The sequence below is a fragment of the Camarhynchus parvulus genome, chromosome 1 (assembly GCF_901933205.1).
Source record: "Camarhynchus parvulus chromosome 1, STF_HiC, whole genome shotgun sequence".
NCBI lineage: Eukaryota > Metazoa > Chordata > Aves > Passeriformes > Thraupidae > Camarhynchus > Camarhynchus parvulus.
In genome coordinates this window covers 62,127,713-62,150,203 of record NC_044571.1, presented here as the reverse complement: position 1 = coordinate 62,150,203, position 22,491 = coordinate 62,127,713, and the positions used below count along the sequence as shown (strand labels likewise).

General features: G+C 38.4%; 1 protein-coding gene across 1 annotated transcript; it reads left to right on the top strand.

Moving 5' to 3' along the window:
- The first annotated feature begins 1,110 nt into the window (after positions 1 to 1,110).
- SUCLA2 (succinate-CoA ligase ADP-forming beta subunit) lies at positions 1,111 to 21,273 on the top strand. Its single transcript, XM_030952941.1, has 11 exons — positions 1,111 to 1,246; positions 2,580 to 2,763; positions 11,063 to 11,162; positions 11,359 to 11,521; positions 14,186 to 14,314; positions 14,735 to 14,873; positions 16,224 to 16,385; positions 16,467 to 16,609; positions 18,907 to 19,027; positions 19,326 to 19,414; positions 20,460 to 21,273. The coding sequence occupies exons 1-11, from the start codon at positions 1,160 to 1,162 to the stop codon at positions 20,532 to 20,534; spliced, it is 1,392 nt and encodes a 463-aa protein (XP_030808801.1). The 5' UTR covers positions 1,111 to 1,159; the 3' UTR covers positions 20,535 to 21,273.
- Positions 21,274 to 22,491: the final 1,218 nt, after the last annotated feature.

The following is a 22,491-nucleotide window of genomic DNA, read 5'->3' as shown; positions in this document are numbered from 1 at the left end:
TGCATTTTCAGTTTCAGAATAAAAAGAGGCAACTCATCCAGTTATTTATTGGATAATTCAAGTTACAAAACTCAAGAAGAATCACAGCTCAGACACGACTTTCTTTCACATCAGATCTTGCTTTGATGTTCACAATGTATGGAAGTAACTGCATTTTTCCTTATTATTGGTAGAGGGCATTCTTGTTCCATTTTCCCAGGCCAATGCTATTTGCCTAATTACCATTTTGTTTTAAAGGAAAAAGCATTGCCTGCTGATGAGTCACAAGTTCTGGTCACTAGTTTCTGCAGGGACACCTGTCCCCTGCTTCAGTACTTTAGTGACTTGAGTCGAGGCCACCCAAGTAAAAGTACAGACACTGAATTGCAGAGGGGGAGGCCCAGCATGGAGCTGTGTGAGGCAGAAATGGGGGCTGTGGCATGGGGAAGGGGCTGCAAAATATCTAGAAATACTAGAACCACTGAATGGTTTGGGTTGGGAAGGACCTTAAAGAGTATCTAATTCCAACCCACCTCCAATGGGCAGGGACACCTTCCACTAGACCAGGTTGCTCAAAGCCCCATCCAGCCTGGCCTGGAACATTTTCAGGGATGGGGCATGCACAGCTTCTCTGAGAAACCTGTTCCACTGCCTCCCACCCTCACAGCAGAGAATTCCTTCCTTACATCTAATCTAAACCTGCCCTCTTTCACTTTAAAATCATTCCTCCTTGTCTTAAGCAAGAATGGTTGTGTTTACGTTGCTGCACGGAAACGCCCTGAAATACGAAACCAAAAAAAGTAATCCTCTGCAGTGAAAACCCTGGAAGTTCTTCAATTGGGAAGCTGAAGCGGGAGGGAGCGTGGGCGTGGCATAAGGGAGCTGTGCTTCCTTCCTCCCTTTTAACACAGGCGGTGCCAACCGAGACCGACGTAGTCGGAAGGTTGTGGGTGGATTACAACCCATTTAGGATCCTTGCTAAGCAAAAATAACCATTATTAAAACCAGAACGGTGGAAAGAACGAGACGCCGGGAAACGCCCCTCAGGGCCGCTCCTCCCCGGCGCCGGGCGGGCGTCACTGCGGGGGCGGGGCCGCTCGAGGCGCTTCCTGGCCCCGCCCCGGCCCGCGAGCGGCGCGTGCGCGCTGCCGGGGGCACCCGAGGGCGAAGGGGCTCGGCCATGGCGGCCTCCATGATCTGCAGCCGGGTGGCGGCCGGGCTGAGGGGCAGCGGCCTCCGCGCCTCGCTGGGTTCCACCGCGGGGAAGGTAGCGGCAGCTCGGGAGCGGGGGTGGGCTGGGCCGGGGCTGAAGCGGGGTCGCGCCGGCTGGGGTCGCGGTCGAGGTCGCTCCGTGCGGAGCGCCGGCGAGAGGAGCGTCCGTCTCGGCGCGCTCCCTCCTGCCCTGCCCTGCCCTGCCCTGCCCTGCCCTGCCCTGCCCTGCCCTGCGGCGGGGCTGACAGCCCGGCGCCCACCTTTGGCGTACGGGCCCCAGCAGCTGCTGTTCTTGCTTGTGGCAAGTCTTCCCTGCGTGGCTCCTTTTCCCTTCCTTTTTCAGCGCCCCCGTCCCTTATCTTGGTGGAAATCCCCGTGTTTCCATCTCCGCCGTCACTTTGCCCCTACGAGGGGTCAGGGCTGTGCCCCTTAAACTCTTCTTGTAGCTCGCACCTCCCAGCCTCTGCTCTTGGCTCTCGTGGATGCCATTCAGGGGTGCGGGCTTGTTTTTGGCTGCAGCACCCGTGGGAAGCGGTGACACGAAGGAGCTTGGGAGGCTGCAGTGTGTGACACGGTTTGTGACACGGTTTGTGACGCTCGCTGCCGCTTTCTCCTCCTGCCACGTCTGGGAAAGGTCGCCCTGCGTGCCCCTCTCGAGTTACACGCAGCCTCCCGGGCCGCCTCTCCCTTGGGGTCGTGCCAAGGAGAGGACGTCCTGCTTGGAGAAGGAACCCTTTGGAGGCTACGTAGGCCCTGTCGGTTCGCTAGCTTGGAATGCTGTAGTAAAGCTCATGTGTCGTCTACTTGTTTCCTTTATTTGAAGTGAAATGGAGCCTAAAAAATCTAGCTTGTTAGAAATTTTCTAGTTCAGGCTGATTTTTACGGTACTTTTGCCAGTGGTGCATACTAAAAACTAAAAGCAAAAGTTTGTTTTGTACGTAAGTTTTGTATGTAATCCTTTTACCTTGAGTCTTTTGGTGATCATCTGTGTTCATGGACTAGATGATTTTAGTAGCTTTCTTGCTTTTTTTGTGTATAACATTAAGGTCTTATTTCCATATAATGAAATACAAAAATGCAGCAAACGTTTTTTGCATTTGTTGTTGTTGATCTTTATGTTACAGTCCTTGTCAGTGCTAGTAGTTTCACCAGCTCTTTCCCCTGGCCAATAAAACTTCACAAAATCAAATACCAGACCTGATATGAATGACTAATGTAGAAGGATAGGATTAAATGTTCAGGTGTTTGCACTGGAACACCAAAGGATACTTGTTTAATATGTAGACTGGTTTTTTAACCTAAACAAAGAGGGTAGGTGTTCTCTTTCACAACAGTCACGTTCTTCTTTTTGTTTTCTTTTTTTTTTTCTTTTTATTCTTTTCCTTCAGGTGCTTGCTGGAAGTCCGGGAATACTCAACAATCATGGGTTTCAAGTGCAACAACAGCAACAGAGGAGGCTATCACTCCATGAATACCTGAGCATGGGACTGTTGAAGGAGGCTGGCATCTCTGTTCCACATGGAGTGGTTGCCAATACGCCAGATGAAGCTTACAAAATAGCAAAAGAAATAGGTATAATATTAAAGACGACATATACTAATAGGCATGGGATTGAAACAAGGCGTACCTACTTTTTTTGTCTTTCTTGGTAAGATGTTGCTTGGAGTTCTGAATATAGCTTCCCTTTAGGAGAGCCTTCCCTGTGAAGCAACCTTCTTGTTAAGAAGGAGTAGGTCAGGTATAAATTCTATTAGCTTAGACTAATATAACTACTTAAACTTCCTTGAGATGAGTATTAGACTCTACTTTGTGCAAATCCTGGATTTCTTTCTAATTTCAGCAAGGTTAGAGGAAGTCTTGTGTGAAGAGTTTCAGTGGTGGTGACAAGATCTCATGTAGAACAGAAGATGCAAACCATACTTCTCTTTAGGCTACAAAAGAAGAGTAAAATCCTATTCCTTTGTGAGTGTGCTTTTCTGGTAGAATGCAGCTAATTCACACAGCAGGGGAGGACTTTGATGGCTTGTAGTTGTATGCTAAATTCCTGGCTTGTTGATGAAAAAGTATCCAGTCTCATTTGCTGGGTGCTCAAATACTTAATTTAGACTTGAGCTTTAATTTTGGGCTTGACTTTGCCTGTTAATTTGCCATTTTAACTACAATGTGTCCTCATAAAATCTTGTTTAATTTGGATATAATTTGGAAGTCAGCTTCTGTTGTGTCAGACGTTAGAAGGTAGGGTTTTTTTTGGTTGATTGATTTGTTTGTTTGGGGAGTTTTCTTCGTTTAAAGTCTGGGATTTTTTTTTCCTCCCTGGGAAAACATATTAGGCTTGTAACAAAGTTTTAGTGAAGGACGTTGGCTGTCAGATTCCTTTCTCCTATGCAAATGCTCAAATCTCTGTTCACCTCCAAAGGGATACATTCATAGTGATTCCTGAGGTTATAGATTTTGTTGGATTCATTTCAGTTTCATATGGAGATATAGTGTGAGAAATGAGATCTGAAAAAACCAATAATTTTTCTTCTAGAGTGAATTATGTTTCTTTGTAATGTAGAAAAGAATTGAAAAGCTGCTTTTCCTTCGGGCATGATGTCCCAGAAATTCAGGTATTGTCAGATACCTTCTCTTTCTTGTTTCTGTTAGAGAGTAAATGATACAAAATTATAATAATTTCATTAATATGAAAGGAAGTTGCTGAAATACTTCTGAGAATGATTTAAACTTCAGAACCTTACCTTCTGTTAAGGGCGAGTTTATAGCAGGATCAAAACTTCCCAAATCAGCCATACCCCTTTTCTCTACTTAAGTGTTTGCACAGATATTGCTGGAGAAAAAGGAGAGCACCTTTTGTCTGTGGCTCTTTTATCAACAGCCCGGAAACTCGTAGGTCAGGATTCCTTTGTTTTGTTCCTGCTCAGAGAGGGCTCCTCCAGCAGTATGGGTATGGATCTGGCTGCTGCTTTATAGCTCTGTGTCATCCCTGTGACATCATAGGCATGCCTGTTATCTGGAGTGTGGGATTCTGGGCAATTTCTTGGGGATTAAAAGAATGAAGTTGTGAAGTGTGGGAGTTGGCATCCTTTAATAGAGGAATTCAGGCTTCTGGTTGTCAGCTAAATACTTAGTTGGAGTTGGTGTGTAGTGATGCTGTGGCTTTCTTTGGTACTTGAGATAAGGAAGGGAAATCTTCCTGAAAGGAGAACACACTGAAGGAGCTTGAGGTTTTGAGGCATTGCTCAAAAAGTCCAGAACTCATTCTGAGTGGTGACATTATTCTTTGCCCCAGTGTTTGGATTTCTTTGTTTTTGTAGGCATTTAGCTGCTTGCTTTCATTTAGTACTTAAAAAAACAACCAACAAAACACAAACCAAACTCTGTCAGAATGAAAAAATTCACTTTTTTTAGTCCACCCATGCATTGTTGATTGTTGTGTGGAAGTAGTTACCTGTATATGGGAATTTTTTTTTCTTTTTATATGCTAAACTGTTTAATCAAATGTTTGTATAGACCGTTACAAAGACAGTCGGTAGTACTCTTTGCTCTGTTTCCCTAGTGCTGATCCACGTATTCCTGGTAAATTTACACAGAGCAGATTTCTGACTAAAGGTTGAGTTTGACACTGGATTTCTTCCCTTTTGCAAATACGTCACTTAAAAATGGGTAAATTTTTATCCCAACGTATAGCAAATGCGAACTTCTCGTTAACAGAGATTATCATAGGTTAGCTGTGGCTGTAGCTAAATCAGTGTTACATAATCATCTCACTTAAATTTTGAAAAACAAATGAGCTGAATAAGTTCTGTTCCACAGCTTTGATAAGAGACTGCAGCATGACTTGGTTGCCTTGAAGTTTATGGCTTGCTCTTAGCCATGTGTGCTTTCCAGCTAGCACTGTGACCAGTTCTGATTGAGAAGCTGATATGTGTGTGTTACCAAGAACATGACTAATGAATCTAAAGACTGTTTAGTGAACAGATGCTTGGTCAGTGTGATGGCAGGTAGCTCAGCAGAACACCCTGTTTAAAATGAACGTTGCTGTTTGTTAAGAGACACTTGCATAGGTGCAATGTATTGTTGTAACTCAAGTTTTGATGCTTCCCGATGCCTTTCCTCTGGTAACAGCTGAGTGAAAGGTAGAGACATACTGTGTGCTTGTCTGGGGTTTTTTAATAGCATATATTTAGATTCATGATGATTTGAGAAGTAAGATTTTGTAAGACATTAATATCTTGAAGCCACTTTTGAAGCTGGTGATTTTGTTGGGTTTTCAGGTAATGAGTCCCACAGCTTTAGGTGCATGGCAGACTGCCAAATTTTAGTAAAATATAAAGCTGTATAAAATAAGAGGTGTTGAGAGAGTGGTCTTTCTACATCAGAGTTCTTGAAAGCAGACTGAAAGGTCCTGGAATTGAGTCTGCTACTTTTGTTGTTGCAGTTTAAGAGGTCCAGTGCAGCTCCATGTCTGTGTGGTTTATAAAGAATGTTCTGTTTTAGTATGCTTTCTACAGAATAGCTCCAGTAATTGCTTTGGCTGTATTCCTGCTGACAGTTACGTGATTAATAGATGACTTTTTTCAGACCTTCTAGATTTTTTTCAATGTTACTAACATCTTTTAAGTACTTTTCAGTATTATTTATTTTTTCATCTGTTGCCTAAACATACAACTTGTATCTGTTAAAAAAACTTTAAAAAGTAATGTGTGAACCTGGCTAGATTTAAAAATAGAATTTTTTATCCCAGTCTTGATTTAGTCAGAAATCAAAGCTTAGTACAATGTGTGAAATTATTTTCTAGGTAAAGTGCTAGCTTTTTCTTTATTAGCTCTTCAAAAAACATATTCCAGGCACTGTGCAAAAAGCTGGGATGGTTTTCTCCTTAGTGTATGCCACACCCACCTTGGCTGATTTAAGTTTTTGGGGGTTTTCTAGTCTATCTCACAGTGAAAACTCATGTCTGTCATACTTTTATTTCAGGTATTTTTTTGGTTGCCATTATCAGTCTTCCTTGTTGGTCAATTATCTGTCTATGTTTCTGACGTCTTTTAGGCTGTCTGAAATTCCAGAGTGTTTATTCAGTTGCTCTAGGATATAGATGATGATCTAAGGTAGCAAACTTAAGCAGAAATTCCCCAGGTGTTAAAAAAGTCATGCAATTATGTTCCTACTTTCCTGGTCAAAATCTCTAGATAAACAGCAGTAGTAGTTTGGAAACCAAACATTTACTTACATTCTGGCAAATGTTATTTTCTTTGGCATCTGAATCTTACATTTTGCTTCAGCCTTTGCTTTCTTCTGTAGTGCTTCACTCCTTTGAAGTTATAATATCAAAACATATTGTTGATGATAATTCACTAATTAAAATAGACTTGTATAACCAGCACATTCAAATTTTGACCTCTGTGTTTTAATTGCTCAACTTAAGCTGTTGACAAAACCAAACCTGTCTTGCGAGCTGATAATGAATTTGATGCAGTTGATTAATGTCAGGAAGTATTTGTGTAGAAGGTATTTTGTAATAGCAAAGCATCTTGTCCAGTCTTCTGACTGGTATGGTCCTTTCAGTGAAAGGATGATGATTCCTGGCACATAATTATTTCAATAGTTTTACTTTTGATTTGCATGCAATGAGTATTCTAATACCCAAAAGTTTCAAATGCTGAAAAAACATGATTTTGAAGTTAAAATTCACAGTAACTATACTTACTAATGAAATGCAGTGTACTCTGAAGAGATTCTCTGCTCTGTTGACAGAATTAGGGTCAGAATATTATATTGACACTCCTATTGTTAGTTACAAACCCATCTTTTCCTAATGCCAGTAAATACACCTGTATTGTTTAAATTTAGGTTTTTTTGTATCTGTGCAACAAGAAAAAATTAGCTTGTGTTATAAATGGAGGGTTACTTTTTCTGGTGCAAGAACTTTGAAATACAGACTGAAGCAAAAGTTACAGGTCTCTGTCTCTCCCTAGATAAGTTTGCAGTTGAATGGTAGTTGAGAACGTGATTGGCACTTGAGTTACTAACCTGTCACTGCCCTTTACTGTTGTCTGCCTTGTCAGAATAGATTAGGCTTGCATGGTTGTTCTGAAGGTGTCTGTAATATGTGGAAAGCAGTACCTCTGCTACAGATAGTATTGGGCAGAGAAGTGGCAATTAATGTGATTTGACAAAAGTCAGAATGAAAACTTGTAAAGCAGAACATTTTAATCAGGTCTGTGTGATATAATCATTGGACTTTCCACTTGGCACAGGAAACTGCAGAGATACAGTGGAACAATGACCCTTCTTGCTTCTTAATAAGCTTATTAGAAGATTGTATTTTACATGAATATCTTTCTGCTTGCCTGCATGCATTGATCTTTCTCCCAGTTTGAAAGGTTAAATTATAGAATCAGAAATTATTCCTTCCAAAAAATAGGTATTAGTATTGATAGAAGTGAAGATGGTTTTGTTTGCTGGCTGTGTAACTCTTTCACTGTCTAGTTAATAACTGATTGTTGAAGGTGATAACTCTAGTGTTAGTAAATGTATAGATTTTCATTGTCCTGAACAGATTAACGCTAAGTCAGTGTTCTGATTTCAGACACCTCTTCTCGCTGGTGTCTACTCTGAATTTTCTAAGCATTTCCTATTTTTTTCAGGCTGTTGTACTTATATGTGCTTTTAGGGCTGACTGCCATTAACATGGAAATGTGATGCTTACCAAATGCTTGTTCAGAGATTCATGCATTGGCCTTTAACTTGCTTGCCCACATGAGCTGTACTGGTGTTCTAGTGCCCTGTGTTAATGCTTTACAATTTTTTACTGCTGCTGAAAGCTGAAGTCCTGCTCACTGAAGTTCCTCTGTGTGTGTGCCTGTCACATGGTGCACAAGTCTGCAGAAGCCCTGTCTGTCTGCTGGATGAGCTTTTGCCTTCAGGGAATCACTGTTCTGATGTGCTTCAAGGCATGATAGCACTAGTGCTTCTACTGGCACAAGAAGCGAGGCTGGAGTGAAAAGCTGAGGGCTGGAGGCAGGATGGCACTTCTGTGGTGGTGTATCTGCTGGCATGTGTTTGCTGGATTATCTGCTCCAGGGCAGAAACTGCTATTTTTCGTTGAAACACAAGCCTAGCAGTATTTCAAAGCCACGTAAGCAAAAATCAAGGGTACAACTGTTGATACTGAGTAGAAAACTATGATAGCTGCTGATTTCCAGATTTTTTTCTTGGGTTACTGTGTATCAGCAGTTCTTTGCTGTGTCAGATTGGGCGACAGTGCTGCTGCTGGAACACTGCAGATGAGGTGTGTCACCAAACACTTCCTCTTGTTTTAGAGTAATTTTAAATAGGAGCTGTGGGAAAAAATGTTTATTGAACAGTGAACTTTCTGCATGATGGGTTATGGTTTTCTTGGGATGTACTGTCTTAAGTTTGTTTCAGGTACATCTGTGCAGTTTAATTGCTTGTAGACATAGCTGCTCAAATAAACCTTGAACTTGTTTATGCAATCAAGCAGCTAGTTTGCAGTGCTGGAGGAAAACAATTTACAGATCATTAGTAATCTGCTCATTTAATGACTCAGTTGTTGCATAAGGATTAGTCCAGTGATGTTACAGCCAGAACTGATTGTGAAGAATTAAAAGTTGTTTTTCTCACGTTCTTTTGGATATCTGTATGTTGACAAAATATTATAATGCATCATAGTAATAACATTTTTAAGAAATGTCTTCCAGAATCAGGGTAGTGGTGCATGTAGCCCACTACTCTGCCTAGGAACAAAAGAACATTGCCCTATTGAGGGCAATTCTTAGCCTCCCTATTTTCTGCAGTCCATTACTCCTCACTTCCCCTCAGCATTCATATTTTTTGTCTGAAGAATATCAGAGAGAATACCTCTGCCCAGTTCCTTTTGACTCTTCTATTCTTCCTTCATCTCTCCTGGCAGGCTTCCTTATATTTTGTATAAAGAAGGGTCTTTTTTCTTGCACTTTTTAAAAACTGGCTTCCTTGGTGGATGGCCTTTGTTTTTGGCTGATGTAGAGCAGAAACCAGAATGAATGATGTACATGTAGTCAGTCATGTGTTCTTGCTCTCTCCATCACAGGTATGGCTGAAGACCATAATCCTGTTCTTGCTTTCTTCTCCTTTGACAGATTTAAGGATGTGCTAAGCTCATTTCTTGTAAGGAAATCTCTTCATTTCAGTGATCATCTTGGTTATGAATCTACTTTTATGCCCAGAGCTAATTATGTTCCAGCTGAGATCTTACCAGAGCTTTAGTTGGGATCTCATTTGACTTGTCAGATTCTGATGTTTTTGCTAAGAGGAATAATTTACAAGGAAGGTGCCTGTGGGTGAACTTGATGGCTTTTCTGAAAACTTCTCTGTACTTGCAGCTTTTTATCTTATGGACTGAGTATAGGAAATGGAAAACAAGCTTTGTACTTAAATTAATTGCATGAAAGTTGTCTTGTGTGACTTCTATAAAGTATATTAACTTAGTTGCCTGTAAAAAGTAGTTATCTTCAGGGACTGAATTAAATATTAGAATCACAAACTGTAGTAAATCATACTTGTATAATATACTTACTTTGTAAGTAGATATATACTTGTGTGTTTATAACCTTCATGCCTGTTTTGCAAAAGAGCTTTAAAATCATGCGTGAATTCAGAGATCTCTTGTTAGGTAGACATTCAAGAAGTAAAATCAACAGATAGCTAATTAGGAGGAGTGACTTGAGTCTTCTGTTTATAGCCACCCTAGCTTGTGATACAGTTTAAGTTTAGTTTCACCTGTCTGGGCAGGACACGGTTGAAAATAGGAACCAATACAACTTTTGTGCCTGTCATAACCGTCCTCAGTTTATGTAGTGGCTGGTTTTGCTTGAGTACTGTAATTTTTCTTAAGCATTTCCATGGTTCTCTTTTAACAGCCAAAGGAACAGCAAGTTCTTTTTTGGCTTGGAAAGATCAGATTGGCTCAGCTGATGGTGGCATGAGAAAAAATGGGATGTGCTGAACAAATGTCAGTGGGGCAGTTCTTAACAGCTTGCAGTCTAGCTGCTGTCTGTACTCTGTGTAAACAAACTTGAGTAATAACTCAGAACTTCAGTTTTTTTCTTTTATCACCTTAAATGACTTGATAAACTATTTTTTTTTGCTTTTTTTGTCTCTCAGTGACAGTTCAGAGTATCCCAGTTGATTTTTGTTGTATTCTCATGCGTTACTTTTTAAACACAAATACCCAGTTTCCCCTCCTAGAAAGAATATTTTGTAAAGGATTTTTAAACAGTTAAAGCCAACTAAAGGGCTTACTTTGCCTACTCTTGGAAGAATAATGGGTTTGTTTAGGCCTCTGACTTCTGCAAAGCGCTCAAGCTTATGCCTTAGTGCTGTGCTGGGTGGAAGCCAGAGTGCACCTGGCAAGCTGACTTAGGTAAGTGCTATAGTTATATATTATTGCTGGGAAGGGAATGGTTTACAGGTACAGGGTATTTGTAATTGTTTGAGGAAAACCTTGCATATGGTGTGTCAGAGATTCAGTTCCATCTTGTTAATAATGTGTGAGGTGCTAACTATTTCTTACTGGGTGCTTAATCATATATGACTCTAGCGTGTATTAAAGATGATCAGAACACCAGCATTTCTGGGTACTAACTCACCAGAGTTTGCTCACAGAACAGCCTAAAGCTGCAAATTGTGGATTATTTGAGATTTTTGGAACTATCTGTGTGAATTGCAATATAGTTTTTGATTCACATGGGTGTTTTGAATGGTGGGCATGGAGAAAGGGGGATAAAATTAAAGCAGCCTTTGTTATTTTACTTGAAGCAATTTGTTTTATAGTCATAGATGACATTTTTTGTGTTTTCTTTTGTTCTAGGTTCAAAGGATATTGTGGTAAAAGCGCAGGTCTTAGCTGGTGGTAGAGGAAAAGGAACATTTGAAGGTGGCCTCAAAGGAGGAGTGAAAATAGTTTTTTCGTAAGTTCTTTCTAAATTATCCAACCAAGTGGAAAAACTTCAAGGTTTCACATTATGGATTGAACCTATTGCTTTCTTTAAAACGAGGGTTTTAATTATTAACCTTAAAGTAACAAAAAATAGATAAGACTTTTTTAATGCTACTTCTGTTTTTACAGCAGTTTCTTTGTCACAATCTGAGCTTCTTTTATTCTAGTCCAGAAGAAGCAAAAGCTGTCTCCTCCCAAATGATTGGAAAGAAGTTGTTTACCAAGCAGACAGGAGAGAAGGGCAGGATATGCAATCAAGTATTTATCTGTGAACGCAGATATCCCAGGAGAGAATACTATTTTGCAATAACAATGGAAAGGTCTTTTCAAGTGAGTAATATTAGAAATAGAAGTAAGCTAATTAACTTGTTACAACTGAATTAAAAAAAAATCCACAGAATTGTTTACTGTTCACTTGCTTTTGAAAATCAGAAGTATACAAGCTAAATTTTGTTTTCCAGTGTATCTGATTATATGCTTGACTTTGTTTTTAAATGCTATAAAGATGTAATGCTACAATTTGAATTTACAGAATAATAAATGAGTGTTGGTAGCCCCAGCTGAAGTTCAGAGTCACATGGCCGAAGGGGAGATGGGTAGAATAAGGGGGTAATTTTCATTTTGGTTTTAATTTGCATTTGCCTACCAAATTATGCAGTTTAGTTTAAAAACACAGCTATATGTGTGCATGTGCATTTACACCCTGTTTTTAAGTGTCAGAAACAAGATAAGTGACAGTGTTGTGGAAGAGCAAATGGTCCTGCATAAATCCAACATTGTTTTTCTCCAGTGTATGAAGGTTCCCAGAGGTGCACTGGTGTGTCCCTTGATTTTGAGAGTGCTAGTAGCTTTCTTATACTAATGCTTTTCAGGAAATGGGTAAGAAGATTTGGGCCTCGAGGTCTGTCTTCATATTTTTCAGGAAAATGAAAGCCAGTCTTTTCTGTGTGTATGGGCTGTATGTGTGGGTATGTAGTTTTTTAGGCTACAATTCAAATGTGGTTGCTGAAATGTGTCAGTGTTTTCTGACAGACGTGTTCTATTTGGAGCATAGAACATGAATTGGTAAGTAACTTTAATGAAGCCAGGATTTGGAATAGATCTTGGAACTTTATTTGCTGAAGCTTAGAAAAACTGAGTTTTGTCTGTTCAGGTGCTTTGCAGAGGCACTGGTTTTGGTAACTGGGGAATACTTAAGTATGAATGAAATAATTTTCTGTGGAGGAATGAGAAAACTAGTCTTACTCTAATTTTTTTTTTCATAGCCATATTAGGAATTAAGTATTTGTTCCTTTTTTTTTCCTTCATAGTGTTCTTTTTGATGGGAAAGTATCAGTTGTGTTGAATTATGTGACTTGGGCACCTCCATTGAGATGTGTGCTGGAATAGAGCAAGGGAGATTCAAGTGTTACCATATGCACCACAAGGTGGCATTAAAATGCTGTGAATGAACAGATTTCAGACTCCTAAAATTGTGTAAGCAATAAGCAAGGATGCTTATGGAAATAAAATCTACTGTAACTGACTGTAGCAAATTAGATAAAGAAGGGAAACATATTTTCATGGCATGTTCTTGGTCTTGTATAGTCTTGAGAAGTCTTACTTGAGAGTCTTCTTGAGAAGACTTCTTGAGAAGTCTTACTAGCATATATTGATCATACTGTGTGGGTTGTTGCCTTTTGATAGGGATGTGCTTGGTTTTTACTGCTAACTTTATAAGTCATGTTTTTGTAATTACTGTAACTTGTATAGGATACTTAGGATGAGGAAATGCCTTTCAAAAGAAGAAGTGTGAAGGTTGAATAGCACACTGTTTATCCCTGATGTTGTTGTAAACCTCTTCCTTTAAGGAGGGGAAAAATGATTAAAATAGCCAGCTGAAACTGGAACTTTATGACTTGGATATTATTTGCAAGCAGGGGTTTGTGTTTTAAGCAAAACTGTTCACTTTGGTCAATTCTATAGAACGATGAGTTATTTTATGATCAGTTTGTAGCTTACTGACAGTTCAAGATAAGAATATCCAAAAATGTTCATTGAGTTGAATCTTACTATTAGATGCAGAATCATTTGCAAGCTATGTATTTCCATTTGGAAGGATGGTAATGGGAGAGAAGTGGTGTGGTTATTAAGCATGTTCTCTGAACCAGGGTCACATTTTCTATAATTAATTGTCAACAGTTATAAGGCTGTTTAATCTTTGAGTTCTGCTGATAGGAGATGTTGCCTTAGTACACCCATGGCCATAATCCATGCATGGGTGGTGATAAGGCCAGGTTGGTTGAAGGGACCAAGGTATGTCTTTACTGTGAACTGGAGGAGAGATTTTTAGGTTCCATGTAGTGAGTCCCTCATGTTTTTGTTGAGATTTGGCTTTTTTAAAAATAAACTCAACAAATGCTGTCAATTTTGGTTTCTTAATTTCTTTTATTAATGAATAATTGAGTGCTGTTTTGTTTTGCTATGGCTTACTTTCAGTGAAGGCTTTAGTTACTGAACACTGTGTTCCTAGTGAACAGGTATGGTTTGCAGTAATTTATCGCTAGGTTCTGCAGCCCTCCATTTGTCCTTTGGGTTGGAGCATGGCAGAATGAAAAAATGAGCGCCTGGCATTCAGTCTGTATTTGTGTAGGAGTGAGTGGAGAAGGTGGAGGTGAGAAGGTAGTTACACTTCTCTGGTGATGCCTAAAAGATAAAATGAATGTGATTATGAAGTTGAATCTTTCTATGAAAATTCAAAAATAGGATGTCAGTGTTAATTGTTTTGCTGCTGCTTTACAGAGGAAATTTTTCCTTATTAAAAGAAAGTGGACCTGACATGCACTTTAACATTTGAAAAGTATTATTAAAAGGTTTATATGGAGGTATTGAGTAGATACACTGAATTTTTCAACAAAAAAGGTTTTATTGCTGTGAAGTATCTTATGGGAAGAACTAAGTTTTGATTGTGTGGCATCAAATTACTTATGCTTTTTTTTTCCCTTTTTGTTCTAGGGTCCTGTGCTGATAGGCAGTTCTCAGGGTGGTGTTAATATTGAAGATGTTGCTGCAGAGAATCCTGAGGCGATAATTAAGGAACCCATCGATATAGTAGAAGGCATAAAAAAGGAACAAGCTGTTAGGGTAATTGTTAATGTGGGAAAGTACACGTTAGTGAGGATGGGAAAGTTGCTTCTAATTTTTATAAAGGGTGTGTGCATTCAGCCTGCTGAGTTGTCTTAAATCCTTGTTTGAAACAGATTTGAACTAGAAACTTAAGTGTTTTCAGGTGAATCAGTGTAAATTCAACTGCATGGCCGTACTTTATTTAGCTTTTATACAGCTGTGCAAAGGCATAGCATGATAAGTTTTCATTAGCTCTTTTTTAGGATAACTGTAGTGTTTTATATGGAAAACAATCTGTTCAAACCAAAGAGTGAGTTTGGTTTTTTCCCCCCAGTGGACAGGGCGGGTTCTACATCTACAGATTCCAATGACATTGAAATAATAGCTAAAGTGAGACAACCTAACATGAGTTAACAATAACCATTCTTTTACTTTCAGCTTGCCCAGAAAATGGGATTTCCTCCTAATCTGGTGGATGAAGCAGCTGAAAATATGATCAAATTATATAATCTCTTTCTGAAATACGATGCTACCATGATAGAAATAAATCCTATGGTGGAAGATGCATCAGGAGTTGGTAATGTTTCTTATTCATACTCTTCATGTAACACCTTGACATTTTTGTAAATCTAAGTTGCTTCACACTGATAAAACTTCAGCTGTATACAGCAAGAGGAGTTAGTATTAACATGGTATGTTGAAAAAAGATTTAATAAAGCAGATAAATTTGAGACTCTAAATATAGTAGGAATCTGCTCTTAATTGCTACGTATGAGCTTAAGTGTAAGTAACTTCCTTTTTTAATTTTTAAATAAGGAGCACATCTACCCAGGGTAAGGCATTTCTGGAAATCAGGTCTTTTCAAAATTCATAAATCGAAATTTGAGCCACTGCATGTATCCAAAATTGGTACTATGATGTTAACCAGAATAGTAGCAACTATGAGAAATCTCCTGCCTTTATGACTTAGGCATTAGAATAACTGATGGAGTGTGATGTATGGGAAGACTGTAGGGGTTTAAGTAATATCTTGATGTTTATGAGGTTTTTAACATATCCAGTTGCAGAATAGTTATTTCATGTTAAATCACAGCCAATTCCATTCTACAAAAAATAAGCCTGTAAAGAGTATTTGTGCTTGACCTCAGATACAACAGTTTGAAATTTAAATATGAATGTAGCTCTTTCATCAAAGTGTGTTATTACTGTCACTGGGGTGGTTTTTTGTGTGGTTTTTTTTTTTAAATAATGCTTCAGTGATTGATCTAGAGCAGTCTTTTCCATCTGTTTCTCGTGCCTTGTTATTTTTATATCATTTTCACTGAGGGATACAAATGAACTGATAAGATGTTAGTTCTGATGTAAAGAATACTGTACGTTTTCTGCTTGCTAAATCTTAAGTAAATTTACTTCTGTTTTTCCCTAACATTTTCTCTTCCAACTCAGGCACTCTCTCATTGTGTTTTGTATGCTTACTGTCATGCACACATTATATATGTTTATTCTAAAAGCTAAAACTAAGATGGATTAAAAAAACCTCAAATCAGAGACCTTCTTTAAGGATTATTTTTATGCTAATTACTTGTGGTGCACTGCCCCCATTCTTTTCCAGGCTGCAGTGTGATCAGAGAAAACATAGTTTGCTCAGATTTATCAAACAACTTGTTGTAAGCTTTTTTTGGGTTTAGAGTGTCTCAAGAAATAGTTATCTTCCCTTTTTGTGCATAACTGATTATATGGGGAAACTGGAGAGAATCTTATATTTATTGACAGTGATACATGTGTCTTTTTAGCAAAACTTTGTGTTTGGGCTGCATGACCTAGCTGCTGTATTTGACTTAACTTACTTTAACACATTCATGTAGCATTTGAATTGTTACTATAGTATTAAATGATGGTAAGTAATGGTGGGTTTTTTCCCTTTCAGTGATGTGTATGGATGCAAAGATAAACTTTGACAGCAATTCAGCCTATCGTCAGAAGAAGATCTTTGATATGCAGGATTGGACACAGGAAGACCAAAGAGACAAGGATGCTGCAAAAGCAGATCTCAACTATATAGGGTTGGATGGAAACATAGGCTGCTTAGGTATGTACTATTTAATGAATTTTAGATGACCTAATGGATTTATAAACTGAATTCCTAAATGTTATCTCTATTCTCATGTAGTCAATGGTGCTGGTTTAGCTATGGCCACAATGGATATAATTAAACTTCACGGCGGAACTCCAGCAAACTTCCTTGATGTTGGTGGTGGTGCTACAGCGCAGCAAGTGACAGAAGCCTTTAAGCTTATTACCTCTGATAAAAAGGTGAGGGAAGAGTTGGCATATCAAGGTCCTATACAGTGGTAAAACAGGCTGTGATTTGGAAGACAATGCTTAGTGCATATTCTCCGGAAAATATGTTTTTATAAGCACAGAACTAGAAAGAGAGAAGATGGAAATCTTAGCTTCAGCTTGGTGCAGATGAAGGAAGCCTAATAATCTATGGATTTGTTTTACCTTTTTAAATGATAGGGGTTTTGGCTGGGTACTGGGTAGACATTTTTGTGTCTTCTCGTTGAAGTTACAGCTGTATTTGAATCTTTCCAGAAATCTTGGAGTCAGAAACTCTCACTGTCTGCTGCTTAAACAGAAAGCGGTATTCAGTTGGATTTCCAGTTTTGTTTTTCTTTTTGACCAGTTTTGCAGCTGGGTCTGTGTTTTGCATAGAGTTTAGAGATGAATATTTGCTGTGCTGTGCAAAAACAAATTTCTAAGGTGCTGATTATATGTAATGTAAGATAAGATAACTTTGTAAGAGGCTTGGAAGCGCTTTAATGTTTATCCTATTAGAAATTTATCAGAAGTGCTTGAATATTATTAAAATAATACATTGGTTGAAACTGGAGGAAGAGCTTTTCCACAAAAATAATATGAAGGCTGGATTGATGGTCTGCATAGAGATGCTTATCCCAGGGAGAATTTGGCAATCTGGGGCTTTTTAAAAATAAAGAAAACTATTTTAAAAGGGGTAACTATAAAAGTTGGGAATGACTTGCAAGACCTGCTAATGATATGCTACTTTTGCACCACAATTTTATGTACTTCCTCATCTTTGGAAAGGGCCAGAAGCAAATAGTGAGTGATATTTCAGAGGAGGTTAGTCTCTTTCTTATTGGAAAGACTTATTATCAAATGCAGGGTCTGTAACATGCTCCAAGAGTGCTACAGAATCATTTAATCATTTAGATTGGAAAAGACATTTAAAATTGAGTCCAACCATAAATCTCACACTGCCCAGTCCTGCACTTAAACCATGTCTCTAAGCACCACATCTACAAGTCTTAAATACCTTCAGGGTTGGTGACTCAGCCACTTCCTTGGCAGCCTGTACCAATGATTAACAACCCTTGTGGGGAAGAAATTTTTCCCAATATCCAATCTAAAAATCCCCTGGTGCAACTTGAAGCTATTTCCTCTTATCTTACTACTTGTTACTTTGGAGGAGTGAGAACCTCACCTTGCTACATCCTTTCAGGCAGTTGTAAAGAGTGATAAGGTCCCCCCTGAGCCTCCTTTTCTCCAGACTAAACACCCCAGCTCCATCAGCCCATCCTCATAAGCCTTTCTTCACATTTTTCCAGCAAATTGAGGGAACAATGGGGGACACAGTCACAGAGCACCTGAATTATAGGGAGGAGAGAAGAGAAGAAACAAGGAAGAATCTGAGGGTTGCTGATTTGGGAAGAGTTTTTGCAATGCAAATTCTCTGCTGATGTGTGGACAGAGGGTGTCCAAAGAGACTTCTTAAGACAGCTTTTCCGTTCTGCTTTCTTTGAGTTCCTCACTATTTTATCAAAAAACAATGACTATAGTTGGGATTCCTGTGGCTGAAACTCAAAGAACAGTGCAGCCCACTGGTGTCACAGACAGCATTCAGAGTTCAGTTCAGGGTTTGTTTGGAACAGCCTTCTGAGGTGCCAGTCTGAGTTGCCCATTACTAGGAGGAAGAACAGTGCTACACAGATGAGCTAGTCTAAGTGCAAGATCATGGGAACGAAGTTACTGCTTATGAGCCAGTTGCACAGGAGTGTTCTGTCTTGTTGAGTTTGTTTTGTCATCTAAGGCTGTCTACCCATTTTGATTCCTGCTTTGTTTCATCTTTCATCTCTGACCATGGTTCTTTTTACCCTTCCTTTCTACTACTTGAGTTCTCTTAATTGTTGGCTTAATCCTCCTGAATAAAATGTATTTCAAATAGCTTATCTCTAAGCATGCTGGCTTTTAGGTAAACTGTGTAAAGAGGGTCTTGTGTATGAGTTTTTAAAATTTCCTGTTTTCAGTATGTGGAGTTACTGGTGTGGGGGTACCTCTGATTGCGTATTGTTAACAATGGAAAGATAAATAGTTGACAAATACAGTTTTCTGAAGTAAATGTTCTATGTGACTCTACAGAACTGTGCTTTGGGTGCTGATGTTCTGTAGAACAGAAATGTTCTGTCTTTTGTAGAGTCCATTAATACAATGAAAGAGCTTGAATTATCCTTAGACTGAAGGCTGTGTGCTGTTTTCATCTGATGTGTCTCTGGCCATTTTTAATGTGAATATTGTCATTGATTCTGTAGGTACTGGCTATTCTGGTAAATATTTTTGGTGGCATTATGAGATGTGATGTTATAGCACAAGGCATCGTTACAGCAGTAAAGGATTTGGAGCTCAAAGTTCCTATTGTGGTACGGTTGCAAGGTGAGTGTGCTTCGTATGTATTTAAATATATTTCTCTGTAGTTGACAGATGTCATTGAGCTTATATACTGTGTAGCAAACTGCCTGTGAGTTGAAGTCAATGGAGAAATAAAGCAAACCTTGAATTTAGATGGTGAGGATTGGAAAGTTAATAAAAAGAGACTTCCTGCTTTTTAACTGCTAATGTTGTTTTCTAGATTTATTCACTAACTTCTGGAACAGGCTTCCTAGAAATATGAGACTCATAGGTAGTAGTAATCTCCTGTTCAATAAGAGTGGCATTTTATCTGTTTCTGAAGGTACACGAGTTGATGATGCCAAAGCTTTAATAACAGCTAGTGGCCTCAAAATCCTTGCGTGTGATGACTTGGATGAAGCTGCAAAAATGGTAAGATAGCTGGTTATGAATATTCTTTTCAGAACATAGCATCTGTTACAGAGTACTGGAAAGTCAAAACTCCATTCAATCAACTTCAGGTAGCTTAGGATAAATCCCAGTGCCGGTTGCTCCCAATGCCTGAAGCAAATATTTTACAAGTTAGTAAGTGCATAATTTGTCAGGGGAACAATGATGCAGTCAGAAGCTATTTAACCCCTCAAACCAAAACCAGATGAATGATCAGGTCAGCCACTCCCCTTGGTGGGGGAATGGCTAAGAGCTTAGCTTTATTAATTGGGAGAAAATACTTGAATTGATGTGGCTGAAAAATGCAGTGTAATGTGTAACAGTTCCTTTTATGAACCATTGTATTTCAGTGTGCATGATTAAAAGGATAGTTGATCATGATGTGGCCTCATAAGATAATTAGATATTCAGATGTTCAGATGTTCTGATTTATGTGTGTGTTGCTTTGCTTTGTGGAAAAGAAAGTTGTACTAGAAATGTATAGCAAAAAAATTAGAAGATACCTGGTGGATTTTGTATCATGGGAAAACTTACAGATTTTTTTTTCCCAAAGAACCACCTGCTCTGTTATAACATTTCATTCTAAGCAGGAAATAATTCAGAGAAATTTAGAGTCGTTATTCAGGAGAAGATGAGGTTCCTTAAGGTATCAAAATAAGGTCCAGAAGTGCTTGCAACAAAAACTCAGAGGAGAAATAGCTTCTAGATATATAGAATTTCTTGTGAGTTGCCACCTCAGCACCTTGCAAAATAACAAGGTGGCACATAAAATTTAAAACTTAGCATTTTATCAAAATACTTTGTTATAAATGAGAAGCAGACTTTTTTAACTCCATGAGATGTTTTCTAGAAGACTTGATTATCATTAAATTAAAAATGATTAAGAAGTACTGAGCTAAATAGTAATCCCACCCCTAACCCCTTCTGATACTGATGATTCCCTGGTATTATTTTGTTTAAAAACATTGATCCAGCTCAGTCAAGTTAGGATTGTTTTGAAATTAAGTTTTTATTTTCTGTTTTTCAGGTGGTGAAGCTGTCTGAAATAGTAAGCTTAGCAAAACAAGCTCATGTGGATGTTAAATTTCAGTTGCCAATTTGATCTGGGAAATGTCATGCCAGTGTCTAACACGTTCTCTGAAATACTGTGTTCTGTGGGAAATTTTTAATTTTTCTTTTGTGTGGAGGTTATGATTGACAGGCGCACAAACTGAAGCATCTGATCTTTAATGTTAACATTCAGAATGGTCAGAATTCTTGTAAAAGTGTGTATTGCTGATATTTAGTCTTTCTTAGCTGTTATTCTCAAGCCTCCAGCTTCTGCTGCAGAATGTCACCTGCGATATACTTCTGCGTTGTCCAAAGTAAAGCTTCTGGTTGAAAAAATAATTATTCTGAATAAATTTTGAAGTTACTTTAATTGTAAATTTGTATTAGCCTTGTTTAAAAGTAAATATGACTGGATTATCTAGTTGTCCATGTGGAAAAATGTATTGAAACGGTATTTTATGTTGGAGACATTTGTACTTAGCAGTATAATGGACATGAGCAAACCAATCATTATTTATGAACAGATGCATTTGAACTTGATCAGAAATATTTTTAGAAGTCCTTCATTGAAGTGGCTGGTAACTCTTCTGGACAACGTGTTAAATCACTACAAAATATACTGTAGCACTTATATTTTCAGAGTTTCTGGTCCCCACAAAAAAGCATTGTGTAGTTTTATATACAAACAAGCATTTACCAAGCTTCAAGGAGACAGGATAAATAGAGAATTAAAATGTCTATTGTACATTGCTAATGAAATTGTACATTAATAAAATATCTCCCAAAACTTTTACTGTCTTTCTTTTATATGTTGCCATTTTGATTAATTGCATATAGCCGGGGATTAAGCTGTCATTTAAGACAAACTAAAACCTTTCTAGGAGTAAAATTGTAGTGCCACATTTTTAAATTGTTTTCCTCCTTGAAGTGCGTTGTGTGATTAAAACCACATGAATTTATGTTGAAAAGCTTGGACAGATATCATGTGTGTAATATCTTGCTAAAATGTAACTCATCTCTGCACAAATAAATATGCAGGATTTTGTTGCTTCATGGGAAAATACTGCATCTACTAATGAATAACTGTTAATTTTTGTCATTTTCACATTACACTGAACTTGGATGATGGTCCATTTACTGTTTAGTTTCCAAATGAGCACTCACTTTTTGTTTGTATTTTGTAGGCTTCTTTGTTTGAAATGTTATTTTCTTGGCTAATGATAGTGTAGTTTTATCTGGAAATAATGAAGCTATGTCTGTGGTGGCAATTCAGAATGGGAAATCATACAGTTACGAGCTAAGGACTTAAAAGGATTATATGAAATGTGGGAAAATCAGTCGTGTTGTTATGAAGAAGTGGGGTATTAAATGAAAAAACTTTATACTAGCATGGTGTATTTCAGTAGTCTTTTTGGCAGTAGTAAAGAAAATCAGCAGAAGTTAAACTCTCTCCAAATTTAAACTGGATTATTTTTGATCCTAGCTGTTCTCTCACTGAATACTGTGTGTTGTTGATCCAGCATGCTGAATTTGGCTTGTGGATATGCTTGGAATTGCTTTTATTCAGTAGCCTTGAATTGAATTGCAGAGATGACTACAATTCAAACTGTAGTTTTAATACATCTGGTAAGCATTGAATAATTTAGAGAATATAATTAATTTTTAGCATGTGTGTTTGCTTCTAGCATTTTTTTCTGTTTCCTTTGAAATCTTTGTGAGCTGCTGATTTTAAATGGAAATTATCTTTTCACACGAATCTGTAGTGGAATGGAGGCAAAACTAGATCCTGCTCTTCCAGAATTTGCTTATACCCTGTTTGAATTGTTAAGTGTACTAGAGTAGGGGAGAGGGAGGAAAGGCCAAGTCATGTCCATCTTCGAGAGGAAAGTAAAATACTGACATTCTCAGTAATGTATTTACAGGTAGCAGACTTGTCAAAGCAGTATTTTGCAATTAGGCTATTTCTAAAGCCCATAGTATTCCTGTAACAGTGAATGTGGAATAGGTGT